At 46.0% G+C, this 21,381-nt stretch overlaps 1 protein-coding gene across 7 annotated transcripts in view; it reads left to right on the forward strand.

Moving 5' to 3' along the window:
* cac (calcium voltage-gated channel subunit cacophony) overlaps positions 1-21,381 on the forward strand; it is a 674,132-nt gene that overhangs the window by 317,955 nt on the left and 334,796 nt on the right. For all 7 annotated transcript variants that reach the window (XM_050193695.3, XM_055061950.2, XM_050193689.3 and 4 more), the window contains exon 3: positions 7,456-7,691. In XM_050193695.3, the coding sequence (XP_050049652.2) occupies positions 7,456-7,691 (236 nt within the window). The remainder of the gene's footprint in view (positions 1-7,455; positions 7,692-21,381) is intronic.

Consider the following 21,381-nt stretch of genomic DNA (forward strand, 5'->3'; position numbering starts at 1 on the left):
CAAGTTCCCTAGGGAATTCCGCTGCCTTTGTCAGGCGGACTGCCTGTATATGTACACTTTCAGGAACCTTGTGTGAGCAGGACTTGGCCATGGCAGCACGTAAGCATGTCTTGGCAATCCCTCTTCACTAATTTGGAGTGGGCCGAATCAAAATTCAGTATACTTTTTTCGACCTTGGCTGGTACATATAACTAACGCGCCCAAGTCGCTGAAGAAAAACCGCACATCCAAGAACTGTAGGCTACCCTCGAAGAATTTTGTGCAAACGCATTTAACCGCGGCAAAGTTCAAGAAGCACGAAATTTCCCTTAGCAGAAAGCTGAATCTGGCTAATCTTCAGAAAAAGATAGAAGGGGCCGATAGAAACGGCTTGACTGTAATTATCTCGGCCAAAACTCACAAACCGGAGTTCCCCTACGTTCGATAGTCACCGAGGCAGGTTCTTGGCAGGGTATTTTTTCCGAATTCCTCCAAAAAACCTTGAAGCACCTTCCAATTGATGACCCGTTAAGAGTGTCTAACTGAAAGGTTATTAGTGTGGTTTGCTGGGCCAGTTGGTGCGTGGTGAACGTATAAGGGGTTCCAGGTTATAATTGATTGTTTCTCTCACGAAGGGAGGTCATCGGAAGCTAACTTTCCTTTTTCGATTGACATCGCAGACCTGTTTTATTCCTTTCCTCAAAGTGAAATTTAGCGACAGTGAAGGACAGTATTGAATCGTCGGGAACTGTGGGCCTCCAAAATGATGCGGGTATTTCTATGGCAAATTTCTTAACGCTTTTAGAGTTTTATCTTTCCACTACTTTTGTAAATTCTGAGCGCGGTAGTTTCATTCAGCGAGGGAGTGTGCATAGGCTCATGCATCGCCCCGTTGCTGAGTGAATTGTTTTTAGCTAGTTTGGACAGACGCATTGAAGCGTGCCTTGAAGACAACAAAATTTTAAAAAATTTCTAGTACGTCGATGACTTTCTGGTTGTCGCGCACATAGGTCAAGGTGTTTGGAATGAGGCTGTAGTCCAAAGGGCGTTAGCCGTTTTTAATCATGCATTCAACGTCTGACCTTCACCCATGGCCTTAGCAACGAGGGTAGCCTACATTTCTTGGATGTTCGGTTTTTCTTTTGCGACTCGCGCGTTTGTTATATGTACCAGCCAAGGTCGAAAAAAAGTATATTCAATTTTGATTTTGCCGACTCCAAATTAGTAAAGAGAGGGATCGCTAAGACATGCTTACGTGCTGCCCTGGACAAGTCCTGCTCACACAAGGTTCATGTAAGTGTACATATACAGGCAGTCCGCCTGACAAAGCCAAGGTTCCCTAGGGAACTTGTAGCGTCCGTGGCTGAAGGCCTGACAAAAGTGGTTAAAGCTGGTGATCAGGCGTGGACGATTGAGCGACATGCTCATGTGCGGGCTAGATGCGTGGCACTGCCCTATATTCACCAGGCAGGGAGAAAGGCAATGACCGAGTTGTGCTCACGGCACTGGATAAACTCGGGAAACTTTGCAAAGTTGTCAGTGGCGCCACTCACAGGAAACCACCCTGCCCAATTAAACATGAACTGCCTTATGTGGAGTGCAGGACAGATGTGGTTTACGGAATTCCGCTGTCATGCGGAAGTTGCCACATCGGCCAAACAGGCCGATGTATCAACGTTCGTCTAATGGAGCACAAGCTGCTTGTCGAGGCACTATCGGGATCTGAGCACTTGGTGGCACATTGCAAGCGCTCTGAGAATGTATGCATGCCGCTCTTTGATAAGACTCAAGTGATTTACTTCTAGCACAGATCAGAGAGAGCGTGAAATACTCGAAGCCTTCCTTATTCATGGGGAAAAATAGGCCTGCGTCAGCAAACCAAACTTATCTTTGACAGCAAAGGGAATGAAATTATTGCACAATAGGGTGCCATTGCGCATGCGCTTCAGGGATTGATCATGAAGCACGCGTCTTTCTGCCTATATATTTGTGTCCTGCTGAGAATAAAGCCAGTTGATGTCTAGCGTTGTGTCCTTTTTTACGCGATAGTGCAATGTCCCCTTATACGAATAACCACCAACTAGCACAGGTTTCTGCCTTAATAAGGGAGTGTTGCCTCGGTGAGCTCATGCGGGAAATACTGTCTGTGAACACACTGACCGTAGTAGATATGAACGGAGAATTTGCACCCCTATCCGCGGTGTTGGAGAAGTGTCGTTGTGAGAGGCCGTTCGTGTACGCTGAAAACACGTGTAAAAACAAAATAATTTTTTTTTTACTGTGCAAGGTATTGTTATCGTAGAAAACTCAGTTTTAAAGGCTGCAACCTAAAGCTGTCGTTGTCAAGCTCAAAGTGCGCACCGTTTTCATAGGGACAAGCTAAGGGAAAGCGGAATACAACATTTGGCGGAGAATGAGTAGGAAGTGAAGATGATGTGAACAATATTTCCATGTCGTTTGGTAGCGTAGCTATATGTTATTTCTAAAATAATATAATTTAATCCCAACTGATAAGAGGCGGCTTTGAGTGGTGAGGAGAAGGTGCGCTTCGCTTGCACTTGATTGAAAGAACAAAAAAAATTGATACTTAGTCAACTGCCTTGCACAGTAATGTCTAAGGTGTCTAAGCCAATTTTTTTACGAGCGTACGACGCGCGAGATGAGGTAGATGGAGAGGCTAGTCGACGTTGCAGTTTATCAGAAAGATGAGAGGTGATTAAATGGCAGGAATACATGATTGAGAAGTCTCCGGGAGACTACATGTCGTCATACATGCCATCCAAATAGATTGCGGAGTTGTTTGTGTACAACCCGCTTTCCTACCCTTCAAAGGCAGCGCATTAAAGACGCTACGTCTTTGCTGAAGACAGTCGCGGGTTATTTCAACGCTGAGATTCTGCATCGGCACGCAGATGATTGATGACGTTAATACAATGTGAGGTCTACAATGCGTTCATCAGCACAATCTGTGTTAGAAGGACCGGGGATGTGTGCTCTGAAATATACGTACGTTAGATAGTTTATCTAACGTTGAACTAGCAGCTGCGAAATTTGCAAACCTCGAGGAGAAGGCGTTGGTGATGATTGACATCATCAGGATACTTTACAATAGCGTCTATCTGTGCGAAATAAACAGTTCACTTAGCTGCTAACTAATACTTATGCTGCTTGCTAATGGGTGCATTTGCAGTAGCCGCAGTAGCCCAGCTAGACTTGTCAGCAGCAGCTTATGCGATCCCTGACTTTGCTTCAGAAATAAAATATCCCGCAACTTTCCTTTTTTTTTCTTCTATTCTTTTCACTCTATCATTCGTTTTAAAGACAAAGAAAGGAACGCTCAGTCACAAAGCTTAAAATTTAATTTTGACAACGGCTCATTTCTTCATCGTTACCCGGTTGCGAAACTTTGCTCAAAGTTACACAACCTCGCTTTTAAAGGTAATGACAAAGTAAGAAAGAGAAATAAAAACAACGATGCACCTACACAGGGACAAGTTCATTCCGAGGTCAGAGTTCATTGTCGAGCCAGTAGGCAATTCAAGCCAGATGTGTTGTAGTAGTGGCATGGGTTACTTGGGCATACAAGGGCAAAAAAGAAGTACCTGAAATGACACAGCGATTCTCGTGAAATTTTTCTCTCATCAAAGGGTCTCACTTTTGCTCGGAAAAAACGAATGAAGAAGGCTCCGCGATGGCGAAAGCGAGCCATTGCAGTCAGCTCGGTTAAGTTTCGGGCACACAAAGGGGGAACTGAAGTCGCAAGAGGTCGACGCGTCGTTGTTATCCAATATTAGCAATTTCACTGCAAACAGAGATTACGTAATCTGGTATGTGATTCCAAAGTAGACGACTCTTATCAATGGCGTTTCGTATTCCACGCATTTCCCAAACACTATAGCACACGTGAACAAGCGGTACACACCAAAAGAAAGATGGCTGGTAGATGGCGCGAGCTGTAGTAAAATTTATTGGGGCTCAATTCGTTGTATTGACGAACTTCGGCAAGGCATACGCGTAGGCAGAGGCAGGTTAATACTTGCGCCTAATGAATGACGAGACTCCTAATTTGAAAAGTTTCCACTCGCGGCATGTAGCTGAAGAGCGAGCAGCGAGAGAAGGAAGGGAGCAAGGCAGGAAAGTTAACTGGAATTTGTTCAGTTTGCTATGCCCTGCGCTTGGGAAGGGGGTAAGAGAGTGAAAGAAATAGAACGAGTAAACTTATATGATTCTAGTTCATTCGCGCGCACTAAACAAGGTGCCATGAATCTACAGTCGGGCACTCAAGCTTGTCGCCTTCATGCACTGCACAAAAGCTCATGTAGCTTTCTGGGAAGATGAGCTGTGAGGTCTGGCTCCGAAGTCCTTCGCTTCGGTAAGATGTCGATAGCCCAGTCTATTCAAGGTTCACTGGAGGGTCTGGCGCTGTTTGTCGAAGCGTGAACAGTGTAACGCTGTACGAACACACGACATCGATACGTTGGAACGAATTGTCAGCATTTTCTGTTTCAATTCATTGTTGGAACTTGCAGTTCGTAATGACGAAGCACTCCCACCGGTCTCATTTTATGGCGCTGCATCGGCATTTGTGTTCCACGTATTGGTGGAAAGGTGGAATTGTCAGGACATTAGCGTTGGAAGACGCAGCTTTCGTGTTCAGTTTCTGTGGTCAGCAGAAGAAAAAAAATAATCTGTAATGTTTAAAGCAAGCCGCAAAACCACTCAGTGTCCCTACTTCTGCTACCGCTGTAGAATGGCCTTGGCTGCTTTGAAAGCCACAAAATGTTAACGGCGTAAGACATAAGGGCAAAATAGACATAAATATGGGACCACACACCTTCAACTAACGAAAGTTCACAGGAACTTGAACACATGTCGAAGGCCAAGTATCAACAGTTCTTTATATAGTCGTGAGCACATCAATAGCAGTTCTATGAGAATTTGAATGCTATTTTCCAACATTGTAATATGACATGTAAACAAATAGTAAAATAAAATATTTGTAACTAATAGCCCAATACTAATATTTCTCAATGTCATTTCCGAGAATGGAAAAGACTGGTAGATCGGTTGCTAAGTAAATCCTGTCGGTGTCCACAGCGCGACTTCAGATGAGTTTCCAAGTTCGTTGCCGCAACCTTCTCGCGTCAAAATTGTGCCGTCCGATTTATAATACCACCATCTCTCTATTGTACCCTGCAGTTACTATCAGTGTTAACTGACTTCCCTGCGATACATTTGATGATTGTTACACCCCCTGGTGTCCAATAAGCCAATAAAGCAATTTTTTGAAAGGCTGTCTGAGGATTGCAGTATTTGGACGATGCAGTCCTCAATTCAACTTTGGTGTCATCTTTCGAATACAGAGAAACGTCAGCCAACGGAAGGCGCTAGAAAATTAAATTTTAGGGATTTACGCCTCAAAACTGCAAAGGTTGGTTATGAGTGTCGTCGTATATAGTAGTGGGCTCCGGGTTAATTTTGACCGCCTGGTTGTTCTTTACGTGCACCTAAAGCTAAGAATGCGAGCGTTTATGCAACCAAGTCTTTTCCATTGAAATTCGGCCAGTACTGCCGGGAATCGAATCCACGAACTCTTGCTCAGCAGCAGAACGCCATAAACACAGAGCCTTCGCGGTAGATTGTAGGCATTTGGAATCACACGGAGGTCCATTAGCAGCCGGCACAAGCCACTTGTTCTCAGAACGACAGGTTTCGCAGCCAGACTACAGTTGCACTTGACGGCCCAACGCGCTAACCAATGGGCCACCACTTCAGTGCAATGCAACCTCAACAAGGAGGTCTTAGTGAGAAGACCAAATTTTTCAGCATTTGTACGCCTTAAAATAGGAGGTGCAAGCAATTATGACCGAGAAAGGACAAAAAGAAATGATGGGAAGTCTGCAGGAACGGGACAACAAAGGCGATAGAAATGCGACGCCGGTGAGGTTTCCCGCATCTCTGCAGCACCATCAGTATTCCAGTAGAGGCGACGTTCGATAATCACGGAAGTCATTGAGGTGGCTGCATGAGACTGCGATGTGCTAGGATGCGCGCAGCTCTAGTTTTCAGCTTGTTTGTTTATTCTCCGAAGAACAATCCTGCGCCGAGAATCCTTTGCAGGCACTTGAGACTTTGTAACGAGGAGACGTGTGTGGAAATATCGACGCCGGTCGAACGAAAATAAAGGCACATTGCATGCTCCTTGTCTTAATTGTCAGAATAAACAAAATAATAAATTTATTTCAGTAATTTATGCGTAGTCAGTTGAATTTGTTAAATAAAAGTATAACTACTAGAAAGTTAATGTCAATTTCCTGATTCTACACATAACTGCGCAAGTTACTCCTCAGCTATACGCTACCACTCTCGTTGCTCGAAATGTAAACATCAAGTCACCGTTATATATATTCCGCTAACTTCATCATAGGCCGTCCAACCTAAAGAAATAGAAAATCAAAACCTACGCGTATGCTTCCTGTACTGTCTTCGACGTCTAGGAAACCACTGATGCGTGCTTCTCCTCAAGAAGGCTACACTTGCGAAAAAGCCAGCTTTAGAGAGCGCATTTTAGGGAGGTTTCTGGAGCATGGTCAGAATTTCAGGCACGCTGGAAGTGTCGAGGACGCAGCCCTTCTGCAGATGTCTTATTCCAAGATTGATTTGATTGATTGATTGATTGATTGATTGATTGATTGATTGATTGATTGATTGATTGATTGATTGATTGATTGATTGATTGATTGATTGATTTGGGTTGGAGTGCCAGAGCAAAGCGTTGGCTATATTACACGCCGGCATAGAGAGCGAGAGAAAGAGCAAGGACAGGAAAGGCAGGGAGGTCAGCACGACAAGCGCCTGGTTTGCTACACTAGACTGGGGTGGGGGAAAGGGGAACAGAAAGAGGAAAAGAGGGAGAGAGCGAGTACTGAGTGCGTGTGGGAGGATGCACCGGGACACTTTAAACGGTCTCTTAAGCTGGTGCACATCAAGTAGTGTACTAATGCATGCCGGCATAAAAAACTAAGTGGGTAAACGGGAGGGGCACTGCATTCTTTTTTTTTTTTTTTTTTTGCGCTTATAATCTCGCATGATATCGGCTTCTGTCTTATGTTGGTCACGAGAGCAGCTTCAGGGCTTTAGCGCTCCAATTTAAGGTCACCCGCCGTGGAGGCGTAGTGGCTTTGGTGTTGCGCTGCTTAGGCTGAGGGCGCGCGATCAAATACTGGCCACAGCGGCCGTATTCCGATGAAGACAAAGTGCAAAAATGCCCGCGTACCGTGCATTGCGTGGACGTTAAAGAATCCTATCTGGCCAAAATTAATCCGAAGCCCTCACTACGGCGTGCATCATAGTCATATCGTTACTTTGGCACAAAACCCGAATGATTAACTTGATTACGTTAAGGCCCACATCAGGGCTACGCATCAAAACGAGAACAGAAGTGAGACTGACCGGCATGCGTTTTCTTCCGTGCAGCAGCGAACAATATGTGCGCCAGCCGGCGGAGGGCCGAGCAACCTGGCGGTGACCGTGGCTGCGGCATCAGCCCCGTCGCCTCGCACGTCGCGGCGCCGACGGGCCCCATCGCGCCTCTCCACAGAGCTCCCGGCAGGGGTGACGTTAGGCCGACGCAGAGCCGTCACGACCTCGGACCACAAGACCTGTGCACTGCTGCATACCAGGCTCAAGGGGATCCGCCTCGAGGACATCGCGTGAGTGGAACGCCTGTTTTGTTTTTCTTCTGTGTGAGGCCCGCCGCACGTTCCGTATAAGAGTATACGCAGCCTTTTGTCAGCCGTTCTTCGGTGCAGCCTATAGGTTATTTCATTTTCAGTTGATGGTTGCTGGTCTCTCTAGAATTCTAGCCAGTACTCATTAGCAGTAGTCATCCCCGCCAGTGCAGCGTCTACCTTCCATCTTTTACTTTAATTAAATAAAAATAAACATTTCATCACTGTTACACGTACTAGTGATATGTTAACGCACGCTAACAAGATCAAACGCAAATGCGCGATGGTTTTGCCATTCGCAGGCTGTCTGCAGCACTGCGCGTACTGTGATACTGATACAAGGCTTCCATATTAAAAGCTTTAAATGCATCTTCGCACGTGCAAGATGTTTGATAAATGCAGTGGTGGAGCACAAAGTGAGAAAAAAAATAAAAACGGTCGAATGCTTAGCGTAGCTACACATCGTCCCTCGGGCGTATTTCTGAATTTTTCACGAAGACTGCCCAAGTGGTAGAACGCGTGTAGAAGGAGATGTTCAGAGATCCTACCACCTATGTTATATATTATATGTTCAAATGTTGCTCCTCAGCTGCAATCTATATCGGTGCGTGGAGTCGGATGCCTGGGTGCCTGCTTTCAGCGCGGAAGCCCACTAGGCTTTTTCTCCGAGCAGGAAACTGCGATACGGATCTTTTCTAAGGAAAACACTAACTGCCGCAGAGGAAGCTTGCTAGCTCCTGGACCAAGGATGATCTCAAGCTTGCAAGCCTTCTCTGCTCCCGATGGGGATTGCCCTAGGCGGTGCACAAAGAAACATATACCTTCAGCGAAGAAGCGACCATGTGAGACGAGACAGCAATTAGCCGAAAAAAATAACGACTGCCGGCCTCCGTTGCTTACAGAGACATCCCTGCTAGTGCTCAGCACTGGTGCTTACAACCCCTCCCTGCCTTCTGCAGCTGACTCTGACTGTCAGCGGCAGAGATCTTCGAATGAGCCTTGCGTCGACCAAGAGTGTCGTATATACTGATTGCTACGACGCCGGATCATTGATCGCGATTTCATTCGTATCGGTGACGTGCCTATAGCTTCGAAGATTTGCTGAATTGGTGTTGTTGTCTGCGGCTGTTCTCAAATTTAGCCTTCCCGCAGTTCATTATGATTGGGCTCATCTACTTGTTTTTGTAAATTTTTTGCGAGAATTTACTTACCGGGCGTCAGAAACCACTGTGGTCAATTGAGTGCGGTGCCAGAGGCGATCAACACTCTCGGCCGTGCGCACTGTCATCAGGGCTGGTATTTTGTAGCGATGCCTTTTCCGATTCTGTGCTTTTTCAGGCTTTTCGCGCTTGGCCAGTGGTCAGAGCTACGGTCTGCCCACATTATCAACGGGATCAGGCGGCCGTGTGTGGTGGATGATAAGAATAGCATAGAATAAGGCGTAAGGCATCGCTACAAAATAGCGGCCCAGAACTGAGAGGTGTGCGCGCACCTTTCTTTGTTGTATGTTGAAATTTGTGCCCAAAGAAGGTGCAAGAACTGATGAAGGCTGGCCATGTGCGCGTGACCAGCGGCCGTATACTGGGCCTCGCAACTCAACGCGGTGATGGCGTCACGTAGGCCACCCGGCCGTGTTCCCCGTAGTGCAGACGCTTGGCTACACTCGGCGAGCACTGGCAAAAAAAATTTATCTGGCTTGTCTGCGTGTGTTGCAAACATGGCGTCCTGTGAAAGTGCATATGGCCTGACGGCAGGATCACAGCTACCTGCGTGCAGAAATTGTAGCAACAAAGAGGACATCACCTTGAAATATGCCGGGTGTGTCAGCGAATACTTTCAAAATTTTTGTCTAAATTGCCTGTGACAGATGGTTGATAGATAGTTCAAGTGGCTGAGGAGTTCGATAGTGATTTATACAGTACAAATGGCACCACGCTGGCACCACGGCGATAATGGAAGAGAGAATAGTCTAGAGGAATTTGAAATCCCACAAGTAACGCCGGAAGAAGTAAAGAAAGCCTTGGGAGCTGTGCAAAGGGGAAAGGCAGCTGGGGAGGATCAGGTAACAGCAGATTTGTTGAGGGATGGTGGTAAGATTGTTCTAGAAAAACTGGCCATCCTGTATACGCAATGCTTCATGACTTCGAGCGTACAGGAATCTTGGAAGAAAGCTAACATAATCCTAATCCATAAGAAAGGGGACGCCAACGACTTGAAAAATTATAGACCGGTCAGCTTACTGTCCGTTGCCTACAAAGTATTTACTAAGGTAATCGCAAATAGAATCAGGAACACATTAGACTTCTGTCAACCAAAGGACCAGGCAGGATTCCGTAAAGGCTACTCAACAATAGATCATATTCACACTATCAATCAGGTGATAGAGAAATGTGCGGAATATAACCAACCCTTATATATAACTTTCATTCATTACGAGAAAGCGTTTGAGTCAGTCGAAACCTCAGCAGTCATGGAGGCATTACGGAACCTAAATTAACCAGGACATAGATTAACAAAGATTAACACAGACACTTTTTAAAAAAATATTTTTTGAAAGTGTTCGCTGAAACACCCTGTATAGAGAAAGGGACAATGAATTTACTTGCGAGTTATTCCAAGAAGCTTAAAGCCGAGTGGAAAGTATATTTTGTTGCTCATAAATAATAAGAATAATCAGCAACCATTTCGATTAGTCCCATATTAGGACTAATCAAAATGAATATCAATATCAAAATTACAATATTACTAATTAGTATGTATTCGCAGGCTTGGAGGAACGCCCGTATGAAACATTTCTGATAAAATAATTTGTACCCCCTGTTTACGTAATAGTTATAGTTAATGTATATCCTTGTCAACATCCTTGATCTGGCATTACTCAACAATGTTTCAAAAAGAAAAAAGAAGTAAAAAAGTCGCAGTTCCGCCCGAAAGGCGGCGCACCGATTGCGATAGCAAATTAGTGGACAGCCATACGAATCAAGGATAGTAGTTTTATCGGCCGTTTAAACTTGTAAACATAGGCATACTAAATAAATTAACAAGCAACGTGACACGCACGGATAAGCAAATATGAACACATTTCACTGGATGATCGCAGAAACTCGCTGTCAAAACGCTGCAGTGAGGAAGGGTGGCAGCAGCAGCGAGTGAATTGACCGTCGTGCTGTCACTCGGCGTCAACGCGAACTAAGTCGCGAAAACACAGCGCAGCGCGGACTCTGTACCCGTCGCAGAGTAGAACGCCCCCCCCCCCCCTCCCTGCCCTCCCCCCGAAGCCTTGTGCGCATCGGAAGGCGGCTCGCTTCCTCCCCGCTTTAACCCGTTGCGTGCGCGAGATTGAGCCGCGATCAGCAGCTCACCCTCACGCGCTTTCACTCGCACATACAGCATACAACGCGCGGCAACAATGTTATCCCCCTTGGACTTTAAACGGAACCTCACAGCCACACCAACGGCAGAAAAGCGCCTGGAGTGTCCATATAATTGTTATCGCAGTAAAGGTAAACGTTTTACCACCTATGCAGCTGGCATCGTCAGTGCACAAGTCGTTCATTAGAGCATGAGAACAGCGATGGCGGCCGAGAAAATTTGTGGAATCATGGTTTATCTGCTAGGATCGGCCAGCCTGCACTTGTAGTCATGGCCCCCTGTCGGATGTTTACGGCTGCTTCGTAGATAAATAGTATTTATTGGATCTATCGGACCATTTGAGTACTGATGATGCCACCCGCTTAGGTGGCGAAGCATCCATGTCTTCTCGTTTTCTTTTTTAACGTTGTTGAGTAAAGCAAAAGCAAAGGCGATGACAAGTATGAAATCCCCTGGCTTGTGGAATATTTATTTTTACTGTATGTAGTCAGTACCTATACATACTTTACGCATTTCACGTCTGAAATCCATGCTGCCTAGTTTGGTTGTGCACTTTGTGTGTAATTATCGAATGGTTGGCGTAAATCTCATGACATTTAGTCTTTGATGAAAAGAAAATAAATGCTGTCGTATGGAATTAGAGCGCTAAAGGAGACGCGCAAACATAAAGGGGCAACGAACGCGAAGCTCTGTGTTTGTGGCGCTTGTGTTCGTCCCTCTTTCAATGTATGCGCGAATTTTTGTAGCGCCAACTCCTCTCAACAGCTTTACAAGACCAACTAGCCCAACAGTTAGCCCTTATTCAAAAACAAAGCAAAGAGAAAAAGAAAGAAAGAATACGACACCGAAGTATGCTGGCATTTGAATCCATAATAAATATTTTCGTTTTCTTCGCTAAGTTTTGATAACTAACGGGAGATTCATTCATCTTGATCCTACAAGAGTGCAGCGATTTTTTCAAACTTACGTTGGATGTCATTATATGTAACTAAATGCGTTCGCATCAGTACTTGGCCGCCACCGGCAAAAAACTGCGCCCTTTCACGCAATACCTAGAGCAGCACGCCAGGCCATTAGCCAGGATAATATTTCGAGCCTCTTGTTAAGGTCAACATTCATCTAATTTCGCAGCTCCGGAAACAGCGAACAACTTTTAATGTTCGGCTGGCACAACAGCGCAGACGTGAAAGAGAAAAAAATCAATTTCGCAACTGCAGGCCAGCCTTCTTATGACTCATTTAATGTGCCCGTGTTCAATGAGTCTTTCCTTTGTCATTTTATTTTTGTTCGTATTGGGAATTTTTCACGCTATTTTTGTACGACACTTTAAAAACGCGTGTTGCAAAATATTTCTGCCTGTTTATGCGACCTTAATGCTACATGGTAAGAGCTCTTGCGCAAACAAAAGCAGGACAAATTGGTCGTGAGGATACAACTCCCCTTGTCGAGACACTGGCTTCCAAGCTGGGGCTTTTCTTGTTCACGCGCTGTTGATCAATGGAACACGTTGCACAAAAGCACCTATCAGTTCACTCACATGCGTGGACAGTCTACAGTGATTATACCGGCAAAAGCGTTATTAATTTCGCGAGACCCAATATCCACGTGTGTGTGCGGTGCCGACATGCCAACGCGTGCTTTGACGAAGCGCAAGCGGAATAATTATTTCCATACAAAATCATTCGCACCGTGGCCATCCAACAAGAACGTAGTAATGATTAATGAGCATTGATGTGCTACGTTGTTACTTGGTGTAGCGCCGGTAAGCTTGCTTTTTACCAAGGTGCACCAGTATTGTTCTCGTTCAAGCGTAACGGTCTGCGCGGAACAAACTCTCGCTCACCGCGTAGGTTGAACTGGTTGAACTTGCAGACACAATTGATGGAATGCGTTTTTGAGTGATAGACTTTCGCTGCACAGCTGTGAGCCATCGCTGTTATTAAACATCGACAAAAGCACTCGTTATGCTTTACTTTACTGGTCGTCTGTTGCATAAAACTGTCACTGAAGCCATATTCACGCGGATCTTCCTTTGTGGTCACTTTTAAAGCCAAGCACTATTGGGATCTATCCCTGGGTTTCTTCGTTTGCGAGGCGGAAAACCTTGGTCTTATTTCGGCTGACTTCTAGAATAGGTTCCAGTGAGCGCAAATCTGCTGTGCGTAATAAAACTTGCGCATATAGTGTCCGCTTATTGGTACCCCCGAATCACACAGACTTCTTAATGGAAAAACGCATGTTATTCAGCGGCCTAGTTGATTTTCCTAAGTTTCCCATATTTGCGCTACCCGTTTGTGGGCCACTCGGTATGTACCACTTGGTATGTGTCACTGGGTATGTACCAGTGTCACAAAATGAGCATAAAAGCCTCAACGTATGTGCTCAAAGGTCGCCGTTGTCTGTGCACACACTTATTATTATTCCCTCAACGAGCGTCAAACGTCCCCTTCCTCCTCGCGACATTGCTGACGTCGAAGTCTCATTCTGTGCATCCGCCTAAATTGGTGTTTGCATTTACGCGCAGCTTGTGAAAACCGTATTGGGTAAAAATTGCGCTAGATCCAAATTGTGACCTGTGCACTGCATAAACGTAAACATTGCATGAGATTACGCGGAGCATAGTCTAAAAATAATGGCGATTGTACACGTCACATTTGGCTGTACAAGATTAAATTAAGCGCTTCACGCGAGCTTCGCTTCGCGTATCTGATCGAGTTTTTTTTTTTAATTGTAGCCTTCGGTGATCTCATGTCCGCATACTTTGGGTAAAAATGTATCAAATTGACGTTGCGTTTTCATCGCAAAGACGCAGCCATGTCTACTTGCCCAGTTGACATAGTATTGACATGTCGACTGTCACGACTGCTCGAAGACTGCTCGAAGACTAGCGCAAGAACTGCTCTGTGAATAAAGGTCCTGAAGTTTTCAGACAAGGACATAACACATACTGATTGCGCGTATGAGATACAACAGACTTAGGCCGACCTGAAGACAAAACAAAAATCTGCTTCAGCAGGCACGTGCACGCTTCTCTGTGGACATCTATCAAGAACAACGCGAGCTTAGAGGTCTGCAGGTATTTCCAACTGCAATCCTTTTACAGAGATCATTCAGGCCCGCAGAGGTTTACTCAAGAAACGATACGAATACGGGAAAGGCTAGGGCTGAAATATTGCAGCCATCGAAACACTTTTCATACTTGTTCATGCGAGAGACGCAGCAAGATTGCTTATTCAATGAACACAGAAAATGTTTAGTACACCAATTCCACTTCAGTACCGTATTTTTTCTTCTTTGCACACGGAGGACGAAACGAAATGCGGCCAGACTTCTCATTTTCCGAGTCGCAGTTCTTCGCGCTAGAATGATCACTGTCTACGCGCTGTTGGGATTATGCCGGGCAAAGAAAGTAAGCGAGGAACGCGTTTCTTTGTCCTCTGGCGCGACACAGCTGCGCCGTGTTTGAGCGGTGAGAATGCGGCTGCGGCAAGGAGGCATTTGGCCGAGCGGCGAGGGGAAATAAGTACCTGCTCGCAAACAGCGTAGCGGTGAACGCGTGTAACTGGGACATTTGCAAGTCAATTTTGTCGCTGTAATTATGCACGCTCCGCAATCTGCATCCGCGGATTCCTTCAAGCTGCGCGCATTCGAGAGCTGGGCGAACCAAGCCCCTAGGTTTCGTTTTACCTTAACAAAATTTGTTGCGGGGCTGGTTGGTTCATACTTAACAACTGAATAGTGGTAAGCGCAATTTCAAGAGGGGACAGACGATAGACACAGAAGCACAGGACAAGCGCTAACTCGCAACTAAGTTTTATTCTGAAGACTTCGCCTGCTTAGGGACACAGCAGACCAGGATCACACAAGCGCTCTTCTCCGACCTTTTCCGAGTTGACAATAACTGCGACCGTAAACATTCCAATACTCGCAAAATTGCACGCGGTTCCGAACAATCTTGCCCACCCGAAGATAGCGGAGAAATACACTCATTCATCTCCGGTCGCGTACACTGATAACGCTTGTAATGTACACAAGGCTGCAAATAAAATGCAGTCACAATGCTCTCCGAGAATTCCCACAGCATGCGTAAGTTACTTGGGCCCTATAAATGAAGCCAAGGTTACACAAAGGTTGATTGATTCGACGCTACCCTGCAGCGTCTCGTCAGCCGTTTTAGATAAGCGCCAGCGCCGCCTACAGTCTGCTTCGCTCACATTTCACACTCTCAGGCTCTCCAAAGAACTGCGCGTATTTCACATTTTCCTTTGAAGTTCATCCCACAGATACCAGCGACGTGTGGTAAGCTTCATTGGAAAACGATAACAAGATTACGTGACCCGACGTACTGGGGTAATCGATGTCATGCGAAGCATTTTGCAAGTATACCTGGCTATCCAGCGTCGTTTGGGGTTGTTTATTCTTTGAAATCTTCTGTAGCTCGAGCAATTGTGTGTATGACATGAGCGCGTGTGACGACAGCAAGAAGACAAGGGCGACGACGATAGCATGACGATCTCCGGCGAAGAAACTTTACTACATGTACCGTTTACGTCTTGGCTGATTCCGAGGGCTATACAATGTTGCTCAACGTCTTCGTAACTTTAGTTGCTACGAGCAAGGCGCTGGTAAATATTGGCCGATCACGTAGGCGGAGAAGTTTAATACAGCGTCTCGAAGCACTAGCTTCCACGAGGCAAGAATAGGAGAAACTGGAAACTGGCCCGCTCGTGACGCACGCTGTAGGAGTTGAAGAGGACTCTGGCATGAAAACTTGGGAGGTTTATTTACATTTTTTACAGTGAGAGTCAATTAACAGCCTTAAAATCATTACGGGCCGGCAGCAACTCGGACGCTGCGGCCCGTGGCAAGAAGCTCGACAGAGATGAATCAAGGAATGCTCTAGGAATGCTCTCTTGCTGCTCCCGGTCTGTGTCTTTTAAGCCCTTCGGTGTCTCGAAGACACGTCACGTTCGGCCAATGGGCGAGCCCGCTCAGGTGACGCCATTTTCAGCCAATCGGCGAGCCCGCTCGGGTGTCGTCATTTTCGGCCAATGGTAGGCGCCCGTGCGATGGTGTCACACCCGGCGGAGAGGGTCGTTGTTCGTGTGTTTGTCCGAGGGCTTTCTTCTCCCTGCGGTCTTGCCTTGCTGACTTGCAATGCGCCCTCACAATAGATGGATGGGGGCGACGCCGCCAGGTTTTCACGGCGCATTACAGCCGTCTTGCTTCGGGACCCACTTTACCCGCAACAGTGCCAGGCTCTCGCTTCACTTTCGGGAAGAGTCAAGCAGTGAATAGCTCCACCGGCGGCACACTAAGTGGGGTCCGCCAACTTGTTTGCACGTGCCGTGCCTCAGGAATGTGGTATCCGTGCTTCTACGCTCCTTAATTAACTGTGGTGCGATTTGATGTGGTCTGGCGAACTCGAAGTAGGCTCAGGAAACGGTCCCGTACCTAACAACGCGCAAGACAGTATGAAGTGTGTGGCTGCATGAGGTTTCCGTTACACCACCGGACACTCGAACAATATATTTATTGAGGAGGCGTAGAAATAACGCGACATAGGCACGTATACTTACCGCAGAGTGCCTGGAAATGAGTCATAGAAAGCTTAGCGGACAGTGTATTGGGTGATTGTGTTTTTCTTTTATTAATATTATTATTTTACTCACCGTGGTTGCTTAGTGGCTTTGGCGTTGCGCTGATTAGCACGAGGGCACGGGAGCAAGTCGCTGGCGCGGCGGCCGCGTTTCGATGGGCGTAAAAGGCAAAAACGCCCGTGTATCGTGCGTTCGGTGCACGTTATAGAACCCCAGGCGGTCAAAATTAGTCCGTAGTTTCCCACTACGGCGTGCCTCATAATCAGATCGTGATTATGGCATGTAAAACCCCAGATCTTTTTTTGTCCTTTCTTTTTTCACATCGAAGCGCGACAGTGTGTCACGTTTCGCTCAGTCATATCGGCAGGGAACGAAGGCTGCGTCCGCTTTCCATTGCCAGCATGCGCGTTGTGCTCACGCGTTCACTTTGAGCGGCTGTATGCAACTTGTTAGGATGCACGGCTCTGAGCCACAAACGTTAAGCTAAATCTATCGAATGAGGGGAATGTCATTGTAGAGGGCTTCAGAGTAACCTCGACCACCTTAAAACTAAATCTCAATACGAGGGAGTTTCTTTGCAACCGAACATCACGGGGATTCACCTGCTCAATGGCCAGCTCTTCTTTAAGGTGGCGTCGAGCATGTGCTTCATCGAGCTCCAGGGTATCTTAAAAAAGTGAGAGCAGTTTCTGAAATACAGACCCATTTATCAGCTTTGGCTTCTCAAATCTCAGCAGAGTTTTTTGTTGCCTTTTCTTGAGGTAAAACGAAACAACGTTTGAGCTAAACTTTGGTCGGCCTCCAAAGTTGACGTGCCAGGAGTGCTCGCTTTCTGCGCATTATCCTGGACAGTAGACACTGATGGCTTCGAGCTGTAGACAGTGGTACAGCTTCGTAAGTGCAATAGTTTCAGTCACTTAAACGTGTGGAATGCGTGCACTGAGATGACTGCATAACACTTCTGTTGAAGTTTCACGCTACTCTCGAGAGTAGTGGCATCCTCCATCAATTACCGTTGACGTCTCCGTCGGAGCGCCAGTATGGATGCTTAGAATTTATCAACACTAGTCACCTCCCAGCCAGAAAACGCTACATGAAGTTGAGCCTTTTCTGCAGCGCCCTCTGGCGTCTCGAGCCTTGTTGTCCCAGCTCAGTCATCATAGCGAGCCTGCCTTCTGGAATAGCCTCTTTCCACGGATGCGCGCCAGGCCTTGACATCATTTTCATGAAGCCCTAAATACTGCACGTGTCCTCGGCGTCAAGTCCTAAGGAAAGAAAAATGCGAATTTATCCGTCTTGGTTCATCATCATACTTTATTGGTGATGGTGACCTCGGTATTCCTCGGCTGCACTTCAAGCGCTCAGCTCCCTTGCCGACACGAAGTGGTTTCGGTAAGCTGCGTCCATAGCTGTGGATCCAACAGAATCAGATATAGACGTCGGTGGATGGATAGCTGCGCACTGGATTCCATCCCGTCGTGCTACATGATACGGTCGTCTGGGCCACCTCGTCTTATTACGAAATTCAGAGTTCTCATTGCTGCCGCACTTCGCAAATTTAGTGTTTGCCCTCCTCAGCGCGTACATAAGGGTTTCACATCAGCACATCAACAACTGTATTGTAGGCTTTACAAGTTTTGTCGGCAGTCAGCTGGTGATAACCTTTTAGTTTGCAATCTCGCGTGTTTCTACGAGCCAATAATTTTATTTTTACATTGATTTGACGGCTTTCCTAGGCTTAATTAACAGAAGAAAAGCATTCTTTCCGAGAGTAAAAGGCTTTCCCGTTTCCACAGCACATTTTACTACTTATATCATGCGTATATCAGAACTTCAAACGTAAGGCCGCGCCGACCCACTTGTACACACAAAAACATTGCTGATGAGTGCCGAAATGCTGCAGTATTTGCATTAACGAAAATGGCGCTCTAACGTCCTTTTGGCGTGCCATAAGGTAAATATTTTGAGATGCCACTCATCCTGCTAATCACCCTTTTCTTGTTTTCATATTTTTGAATGCGTAAGCATTTCTCTGCCTACCCAACGAGGAAACCTGTCCGTCACGTAAGACGAATCGTTATAACTAAAGTAATCTATTAAAAAATTCACGCAGAAACTTCACTGAAGTTGGTGAGTTTCAAACATACGACCCCTCGCTCAGAAGCCGAGTGTCTTACCCACTGGGCTCAAGACCCACCTTTTTTTTTCTTTATTACATGGAATTATGAGTAGTGTCATTCGAAAACTGTTACGTTGCATTTGGACACACGTGAAGAACAAGTGCACGCATGCTACGTAGTCAAATGACAGTTCAAAGTTCGGGCAAACAAACACAAGCGTCCAGTTGCGAAATCCATTCAGGAACGGGATCAAAGGTTGCAACCACACTACGCACTTTAGCAGCCTCTTCGTGAAAGACACACCTGGCTCGGCATATCTGTCGATCATTCGGCTTCTTCATAATGGATAGAGTCCTAATATCATAAACAAGTAATATGGTGTATTACTCGCTGTCTTTTTGAAAGGACGGAACCGGACACCATAAGGTGTGAGAGGATGGTCTTTTTTGATAGTCCTTTGTGAAATTTCCCACAAATTAGATGCGCCACGACAAAGAATAACGCAATGTTCTATTGCCTCAGATTGATTGCAAAGTATTCAATTTGTATTCCAGGGTACATTGAATCCTTTTTTCTGTAGCCATGTTTTAACTGGCAGGGTGGAAGTGTGCAGCTTAACAAAAACGCTTCAGAACCACCCACGCTTGCAGAAGGTGAATACATTTGAACCATATGAATCTGTTCTATCGGCGGTACAAAGCAACTGTCGAAGGAGAACAATTTCCATGAAGGCTTTTTTGAACAATTTGGTGATGGTGGAATAAAAGCCATCTCTAGGACCACATGTAGACCTGACTTGAAGCCTTGTCGACATCGGGAAAATTCCGATTTTGCCAAAATTTTACGCAAAGCACGCCACATGCCCAATGCGTTTCGTTGGTCGCAGGATGCACCTTCCATTGGGGCGTTACTTTAATGAAGGTAATGACACCGACATCTGAGGGTGCATGTGCTTGGCGTCGCGCAAGACAGACAGATAAGCAGTCAATGAGTTTATAAGGATGATAAGGGGTGATGAGGAGCCAAATGGGTCTCATCACGATTGATGATGATTCGACGCGGATGATAAAGTGCTAAAGGGCAATAAGAGGTTATAATGGTCCTAGCAATTCTGATAAGGTTGATAACGAGCGACAAGAGTTAATAAGTGTTTATGCTGGTCGGATCAAGCTTGATAAGATCTGTAATGACACCGGGCTGCGTGGAGATGAGCAAGTGGCACAAGGCTTACTGTTACTTAGACAACTCCAGTGGAGCTTCTGCATGTATTTTTTTTTCTTAGATGGTCGTTCTAAATGAGATAAACTCCTCTTAAAAATTAGAGAAACGATAAAGACGAAAACAAGATTGTCACGTTTAATTTGAAGGCGCAGTAAATTTATACATTATCCACTTACCCCACGAGATTATGTTTTAGCTAGCAATGTAATTAAACGCTGAACAGCATTTTTTCCCTTCGGTTGGAGAGTCTTAGAAACCGAGGAAGCAACAACTGTTGCGCATATTTCAGTGTTATCGTGTAACGATAGCTTCATTAAACTTCGCAACCAGGAACTGCACGGAGCAGCGCCTGCCGAGGAACCGCGAGCGTGGCAAGGCAAACTGATAAAGAGACTTGCTGCCTCAGGCCGAGAGAGCGAAGTGAACGCATAATAGAAGCAATACACAAAGTGGTAACTAGAAAGAGTGTAAACGTACTGCAACATGCAGAAAGACATACAAAATAGCCCATCACGTTCAATATCCAATATAGAGAACATCGCATTAATATGGGCAAGAACTTGTAAGTTGCATCAGTAGACTGCCAATAAACATCGGAAATCCTTGGATTCCACGAGGAACAAAATGTCTCATACGAGAAAAAAATTAATATATATGCTATTCAATAAACGCGCCCATATGACAAACCTTATTTTCTCTGTTAAGTATTAGCAAACGTTAGCATTCAGGAGCTACGCAGCTTTGGAATTTAGATACATTGTGCAGATACCACGCACTGTGGCAATCGATGTCATGCGAAGCATTTCTGGTACCTGGCTATCCAGCATTGTTGAGGGTTCCGAAAACCGTTACCAGGTGAGCCGACGCGTTTGTGAAAATGAGTAGTTCTGCCTGTGGGTCGGTCGGGCGTACGTGCGTGTGACGACAGCAGTACGACGTCGTCAGTGACGATCATGCAGCAAAAGCATGATTTCTACGCCGGCTGTTTGAAGGGAGATTAGAACATGACGAATTGTTGGGTACATGTGTACTGGGCGAGCGTAAGCGAGAGAAACACGGATTGTGACGTCATGATCAACTACGTGGTATGCAATCATACGTATCTATGACTGCGTCATGTGGTATATGTTAAAACGACCGTGGTGCTTGTACTCCAGCAAATAAATGTTAAAACATGATTAACTTCGGCGATCAGGAAGTTGGCACAACGTCGCACAGTTCTTGCGCAGTAGAAGCTGCTACGAGGAAAGTACTGTGGAAAGTTGGCTGGTCTCAGGGAGAGTGCAGTCTCACACGGCGCCTTAAAGCGCGAGCTGCCACAAGGAAAGAAGACGAGAAAGTGATACGTGGCTCATGCGA

Source organism: Dermacentor andersoni, chromosome 1 (assembly GCF_023375885.2).
Source record: "Dermacentor andersoni chromosome 1, qqDerAnde1_hic_scaffold, whole genome shotgun sequence".
NCBI classification, from domain to species: Eukaryota; Metazoa; Arthropoda; class Arachnida; order Ixodida; family Ixodidae; genus Dermacentor; species Dermacentor andersoni.